This window comes from Petaurus breviceps, unplaced genomic scaffold (genome assembly GCF_028583685.1).
Source record: "Petaurus breviceps papuanus isolate PSGF00001 unplaced genomic scaffold, PetGlider_PUasm1.0 91041, whole genome shotgun sequence".
NCBI lineage: Eukaryota > Metazoa > Chordata > Mammalia > Diprotodontia > Petauridae > Petaurus > Petaurus breviceps.
This window is the reverse complement of record NW_027187400.1, coordinates 4,531,132-4,538,497: the sequence shown is the minus strand read 5'-3', so window position 1 is coordinate 4,538,497 and position 7,366 is coordinate 4,531,132. Positions and strand designations below refer to the sequence as shown.

At 51.3% G+C, this 7,366-nt stretch overlaps 2 protein-coding genes across 2 annotated transcripts in view; both read left to right on the top strand.

The window, feature by feature from the left end:
• SMPDL3B (sphingomyelin phosphodiesterase acid like 3B) overlaps positions 1 to 5,250 on the top strand; it is a 29,888-nt gene extending 24,638 nt beyond the window's left edge. The window contains 2 exon segments of the mRNA XM_069078257.1: positions 4,072 to 4,444; positions 4,447 to 5,250. Of these exon segments, the coding sequence (XP_068934358.1) occupies positions 4,072 to 4,444; positions 4,447 to 4,496 (423 nt within the window). The 3' untranslated portion in view covers positions 4,497 to 5,250.
• An 808-nt stretch (positions 5,251 to 6,058) lies between these two features.
• Positions 6,059 to 7,366, top strand: part of XKR8 (XK related 8) — a 10,571-nt gene continuing 9,263 nt past the window's right edge. The window contains exon 1 of the mRNA XM_069078460.1: positions 6,059 to 6,458. Coding sequence (XP_068934561.1) covers positions 6,166 to 6,458 — 293 coding nt within the window. The 5' untranslated portion in view covers positions 6,059 to 6,165. The remainder of the gene's footprint in view (positions 6,459 to 7,366) is intronic.

Sequence of the window (7,366 nt, the reverse complement as noted above, 5' to 3'; positions counted from 1 at the left end):
TGTGTGTGTGTGTGTGTGTGTGTGTGTGTGTGTGTGTGTGTGTGTGTGACACTGGCTGTGTGCTCAGTGCTGGGGATGCAAAGACAATAGTGAGAAACAGCCCATGACCTTCTACTATGGGAAGGCAACATGTAAACAGAGAAGTAGACCTCAGACCATTGGAGAAGGGAATGAGGGTCTTCGGGACTGGGGACATCAGAAGACTTTTCACAGAGGGTCAAAGGCGCCGAACCTTGATCCTAGGACTCTGAATGGCAGAGGTGAAGAGGGAGACAGCTTGTGCAGAGGCATGCAAGCCAGGGGTAGAACACCACATTCTGGGAACAGCAAGTAGGTCTACTGAGCTGGGATATGGATTGCAGGAAAGGAGTGATGTGTAATGAATCTAGGAAGGAGGTGGAAGCCTGTGCTGAAGGGCTTTCAAGACCAAGCTGAGGAGTTTGTGCTTTATTTTAGAGGCAAAAAGGGGTTCCTGGAGGCTTTTGAACAGGGGAAAGGTGTGAGCTGACCTGTGCTTGCTTTGACAGCTCTGAGCGTGGGTTGGAGAAGGCAGATACTGGAGTGGAGGAAAGAGACTAATAAAGAATGCAATAGTCTAGATAAGAGATAACAAGGGCCTGAATTTGGACTGTATCACTGTGAGCAGAGAGACAGGGATGGATGTCACATACATTGTAGAGGAAGATTCAACAGGCCCCAGGGAATTGTCTGTCTTCTTCTCCTACGCAGCAAATGAGTTACAAAATACTGGTTTTACCACCACAGACAGCATCTGTCATCCATCTGCTTTGATCTGTTCACACAGCCGTCACTTTGGTGCAGGCCCCCAGCCGTTCGTATCCCACAGAAGGGATGGATGGGACCTCAGAAGGGTGGCAATCCATCTTCAGTTTTGGAGATCCCCTTTGAGAAGCAGCGCAAAGGGCTGGGGGTAGCCAGACAAACCTGGCTGGATGTCCCTTGAGGAGGGCTCCTTGGTCACAAATGACAGGAAGGATCAAGGGGAGAGGCCCAGTAGCCCGCACTGACTTGATTGGGAGGGCTTGACTTCCCCCTCTCCCCCAATGTCCTAGCAGATGGGTTCATAGTATTTGGCCAATATTTTGGTGACGTGCCTCTTAGCTTTGAGGAAGCTAGTGGCTGCCTTCTGGGTTGTTGCTGTTTGTCCTTAGTTCTAGAAGAGGAGGTTGCAAGTGAATTGGACTGAAATTCGGGAGGGCCATGAAAGGTCACCAGCCTCACTCTTTCCTCAGGGAGCCATCTGGGTCCAATGGCCAGATACAGATCAGGATGACTGGAGATGGCCCCAGATGCAGTGGGAGACCTTGGCCTTTTAAAGCTAAGGTCTTTCCCAGGTTTTTAACTGAAGCTAAGCACATTCAGTGATTAAGTCTAGATAAGGAATGTAACAGAGAATGCCTATTTTACCTAATCAACAATAGGTCATTGTTTGGCCAACTCCCAGTGACTGTAAATAGCAATTGTTTCTGTTTCCACCAGAAACCCTAATGGTCTTCCCCTCCCAGATTGAGCACTCTGGGCCTGGGCCCAGGTAGACTCATCTTCCAGAGTTCAAATCCAGCCTCAGAGATTTAGTAACTGTGTGACCTCTGGCAAGTCACTTAATCTTGTTTGCCTCAATTTCCTCATCTGTAAAATGAGATGGAGAAGGAAATGGCAAATGCTCTGATGTCTTTCCCAAATGGGGTCACAAAGAGTCAGAGAAGACTGAAAAACAGCTATATACCAGGAACTGTGAGAAGTGTTTTACAAATATTGTCTCATATGATTCTCACAACAACTCTGCAGGGTGATAGGGGCTATTATTACCTTCATTTTACGGCTGAGGAAACTGAAGCAGACAGACATTAGGAGCAGATATGTAACTTGCCCAGGGTCATACAATAAGTATCTGAGGCAGGATTTGAACCCAAATCTTCCTGACTGTAGACAAAGGATTCTATGCATTGAGCTACCAGCAGCTTGTAAATAAACAAAAGGACAGACTTTAAAAAAAAACAAATATCTTAATAGTTTAAAAATGGAGATTGGGCCATTCCCTGAGGTGGGGGGGAGGGGGAGGCAATGGACCTGTTAAGCTCTCTCCCTAAGGAAAGCCTTTTTCTCACCCCTTTGTCACCCACCTTTCCAAGACTTCTCTGAGGATCATGGAATTTCCTAACAACTCCAAAGAACCAAAGAACCAGCTTTTTAATGTGTTTCCACAAGTGGAAAAAGCCGTGTCTTAGACTAGGGGTCCAGAAGCCTGGGTTTGAGGAATGATATTAATGATAATAATGAGAGGCCTAATAACAAGTGGCATTTATTAGCTGTGTGGTTGGGAGTCACTTTCCTGCTTCTGGCCTTGCCTTCCTCCATTCCAAAGTGAGGACAATCAGACATCTTCTGAGGTCCCCTCCAGCTCTGACATTCTTGCTGGGGGTCCAGTGGTTAGAGCCCTGGGGTCAGGAAGAGCTGATACTACCCGTGTTTCCCCGATAATAAGACCTATTCCAAAAATAAGCCCTCCCTTTACTGTGTAAGATTCCTCTAAAATAAGCCCTCCCCCGAAAATAAGCCCTATTGAGATTGCTACTGTAGTGAAGGTGATCCCCTGTGCTACACGCTACATTACGGTACCCTCTGTATGCACCGTCCCCCCCCTCCCCCCCCCCATGAAATGCACGCAGAGCTCCAAGCTGCATCCAATCAGAGCTGCAGCAGTGAGCACGTCATCCTGTTCTTCCCCAGTGATTTGCTTGCTGGCGCCATTGAGAGCAGTGCCTCGGAGGAGAGCTGAGTCAGGACAACATAAGCCCTCCCCTGAAAATAAGCCCTCTGGTGTTTTTCTTTCCAAAAAAATTAATAAGACAGTGTCTTATTATCAGGGAAACACGGGGTAGCACCTGCCTCAGACTGTGTGACCCTGAGCAAGACAATTAACCTCTGTCTGCCTCAGTTTCCTCAAAATGAGGATAATAATAACTCCTACCTCTCAGGGATGTTGTGAAAATGTAATTATTTATAAAATGCTTAGCACAGTGCCTGGAACCTTGCAGGTATTTAATAAATGCTTTCTCCCCTTCCCCCCAGATCCGTGAACAAGGCTATAGCTGGTGGGCTATGAAGGGCTTTAAAAACCAATAGAAGGGTCTTCTATTTGATTCTGGAGTAATAGGGAAACCCTGGAATTTATTGACACGGTCAGATCTGTGTTTTAGGAAGGTCAGCTTGACCTTCCTAAAGTGTAGGATGGCTTCAGTGGGGTTAATCCAGACAGGAGAGGATGAGGCCTGTACCTAGCCATGGCAGGGGCAGAGGAAAGAAGAGGGTTTGTAGGAAAGATGAATGTAGAAATGACTTTACCACTGATTGGATAAGAGGCTGGGGGAATGACAGAGATGCTGAGGAGGACTCCAGGGCCCTCAGCCTGGGCACACACTGTGTCCAAGCACAGTGCTAAGAGCTGGAGGAAAGGAGATGAACAAAGAAGAAAGTCTCTGCTCTCAGGGAGCTTACACTCTAAGGGGAGATGGAGGCATACTAAAGGGAGCGGGTAAGAGAGGGATTCAGCCGCTTAGGGCCCACTTGGCTGGTGCTCAGAGGGCCAGGCCACCCAAGGCATTACCAGGTGGGAGGACAAAAGCCACTCAAATTGGGTGGTGATCTGCACCCCAGAAGGGAGGAAAGTCCAGACTGAGGAGAATTTTCATCAGCTGGGTGACCCCAGGTAAGTCACTGAACCTCAGTCTGCCTCAAGTATCCTCACCTGTGAAATGGGGATGATAAAAGCATTTACCTTCCAGGTTGTTGTGTGAAGGTCACATGAGATATCTGTAAAGTGACTGGCACATACAAATGTCAGCTCTTATTATTATATCACACATCCAGTAGAGCCTTTCAGCATTAGGTGATGTATATGAAGTGCCACAGGCATTTGAGGCTGGGAAGGGGGAGGAGATAGATGAGGAAGGGGAGGAGGAGGAAGAAAAGGAAGAGATGAGGGAGGAAGAGGGAGCTGGAGGCAGTCCCCAGGTCCCAGCTGACTTCTGCTGCTTCTTGCCCCTACAGGACATGGTGACTTACTATTTAAACCTCACCCGTGCCAACCTGCAGGCCCCGAGCTGGGAGAAGGAATACCGACTGACCGAAGCCTTCCAGGCCCCGGATGGCTCAGCATCCTCCATGCAGCAGGTGCTGGACCAGATCATGCAGGATAATAGGGCCCTGCAGAGATACTACCAGTACAACTCTGTCAGTTATGACTTGGACCCTTGTGACCAGGGCTGCCGGGCAGAGCACCTGTGTGCTGTGAGGGAGGTGGGCTTTGTAAACTATGAAAGGTGCATTAGGTCGGCCAGCTCCCCTTGTGAGTCCTGGGGATTCCTGCCCCTCCTCTGCCTGGTAATGGGGCTTCACTTGATCATAGTCCTGACTCCCTAACAGTGAGAAGCATTGTGGGGAGAGAGGGGCCAGGGCAGGCACAGAGACTCTGAAGTCCAAACCTTCAGGGCTTCTGGGGAGTCAAAGGGATATGTGGGGGGGAAAGCAGCAGACTGAGAAAGCCCTTCACAGCCTGGCCCCTCCCGCTTTCCACAGTCTCCCCCCTCCAGTACTCTACTGCTCTGGGACAGTGCCAGAAGGAAACTAGTATTTATTAATCTCCTCCTGTGTACCTTCTGTGTAAGCTACTACTGTGCTAAGCCCTTTACAAATCTTACTTCATATTCTCCTTACAGGCACCCTGGGAGGTAGGTGCTATTATTATACCCATTTTGACAGATGAGGAAAGTGAGGCAGACAGAAGTTAAGTGAACCTGCCCAGGCTCACACATCTTAGTGTCTGAACAGCCTGGTTTGAATTCAGGTCCTCTTTGACTGCAAGTCTCAGGATCTTTCCACTTCATACAGCTGCCAAGTCCCTCCCCTTTCCATCTCCAGACTCCAGGCTTTTGCCCAGGCGGTTCCCTATGTCTGGAATTCTCTCCCTCCTCTTCTTCCTCATCTCCACTTCCTGGTTTCCCTGGCTTCCTTCAAATCTCAGCTAAAACTGCATCTTTGTGAGACTACTTTCCTGATTTCCCTTACTCCTAGTGCCCTCCCTCTGGTGACTATCTGCATTTTGTCCCATACGTATCTTGTTTGGACATAGTTGTCTCCCCCAATAGACTGAGCTCTTTGGAAGCAGGGACCGACTTTTACCTTCCTACGCCCAGAGCTTACACATGCACGTTGTAGGTGCTCAATAAATGCTTGCTGACTTACTGACATGCAGCCTCTCCTGATTCCCCCTCCTAGAACAACCCCCTCCCCCTTTAAAAATAATCATTTTCAGATGCGTATAAAAGAGAGGCTTGGACTAGCGCCGTCGGACCCCGATATTAGGAAAGTCACGGAACCACCCGTGAGGCTCCCCAGGGCGGCACGTAGGCTCGGTTTTAAAAGGCAGTGGCATCTTTATCTATTTGTTAAATACTTCCCCAGTTCACTTTCATCTGCACTAAATGAGCTCCGAGGGGTGTCCCGGCTCGGTGGCTCGTCACCCCTGGGGCCCGTGATTGTGCTCCCCAGACTGGCGTCTCCAAATGCCTGGGTCCGGGTCCGGGCCCGGGAACCCGACCCAACAGAGAGCTAGCGCTGGATTAATTTCACACCCTCGAAGGTTCAGAGGGTTTCCCTTCACTACGGGAGGGGGGAGGAGGGTTGGCCCAGGAGTAGCCTAGAGCTACGGAGGAAACAGGATCCTTTCCGTTCGGACACTCCCCGGTAGGAGCACGTGAAACCTAAAAAACTGATGCCCCGAAGCCAGGCTGGGGAGGGGAGGGCCTGGGGGAGGAGCTTCCTGGGGCTCCGCCCCCCGGGAGGAGGTGGATTATATTTGATCCCGCCCCGTCCCCCTCGGGAGAGGGCCCCGGTAGCGAGGAGAGGATGGGAAAGGGGCGGGGCTCTTGCAGGGAAAAGGAGGAAGTAGGCGGGACCCGCGGAGAAGGGGAGGGGCGTGGGGGATGACGTAGGGTAGGAGGGGACAAGATGGGAGGGGCGTGGCGCCGCGGGGATAGGCGGGGGCGGGACATTCCCCCCTCTTTCCTGTCCGCCCCGCTGTGACCCCGCCGGCCGGAGCGCTGGGCCGGAGAGGGGCCAGCGGAGGCGGAAGGAAGCGGGGCCATGCCTTGGTCCCCCCGCGCCTGCCGGCTCCGCGACCTGCTGCTGACCGCGCTCGGCACGGGCGCATTCGTACTGGACCTGGGCGCTGACGTATGGGCCGCGGGCCAGTACGCGCGGGAGGGCCGCCTGCTGTGGGCCGCGCTGCAGCTGGCCGCCCTGGGCCTCTCCTCGGCCGTCCTGCAGCTCTTCAGCTGGACCTGGTACCGCGGAGACCCGGCCGACCTGCACCCGGGCCTGCCCCCTGGCCGCCGTCTGGCGCTGCTGCACCTCCTGCACCTGGGCTACCTGCATAGGCAAGTCCCCGCGCCACCGACCGTGCCTCAGTCTCCCCCCTTGTCAGATGACGCCGGGGAGGGGGGTGGGGAAACTAGGTGACCTAAGGTCCTTGCCAGTTCTAGGTGGGGAAGGAAAGGGCACAAGTGTTTACTAAGCGCCTGCTGTGTGCCAGGTGCTTTACTAAGCGCTTCATAATTATTTTATTTGATCCTCAAAATAAGCCAGAGAGGTAGGTGCTGTTATGATCCCCATTTGAGGAAACTGAGGCAGACGACGTGTAATCTGAGGCAGGATTTGAACTCGAGTCTTCCCGATTTCAGGCTTGAAACTGCTCCACTTAGCTGCCCTAAATATAAATACTATCTTGATTATTATTAAACAACTACACTGTGTTGCCCAGTCCGGCACTGGCTCTGGCACTCTGCCAGAGGCCATCTGGACTGTAAACTTGAGCTTAGTCTTACTCGCCCCCCCTTTCCCCAGCTCCTCTTATCTTTAGTGGGTTAGATTAGATAAAGGGTTTAAGCCCTTTGAGATAAAGCACTTTATTAAATCTTTACATGCTCAACCCTGGGAATAAAAATGCAGAAAAAAAGACAATGCCTGCCCTCTGGGAGCTTACTTTCTAAGGGAAGGGAGGGAGACTTTAATGGACTTTTTTAGGTAGTTGTAAAGTGGAGGAAGGGGAGGGAGGGGGAGAAATTTCTATATTTTTGAGCTGGTTGTAAGTGGGTTTTCTTGGTGGGGGAGCAGAGTTCCAGAAGTAAGTGCTTATGAAATGTTCAGTCAGGGGGTGGCTAGGTGGCTCAGTGAGTAAAGCACCGGCCCGGAGTCAGGAGGTCCTGAGTTCTATTTGGCCTCAGACACTAAACACCTACACACACACACACACACACACACACACACACACACACACACACACACA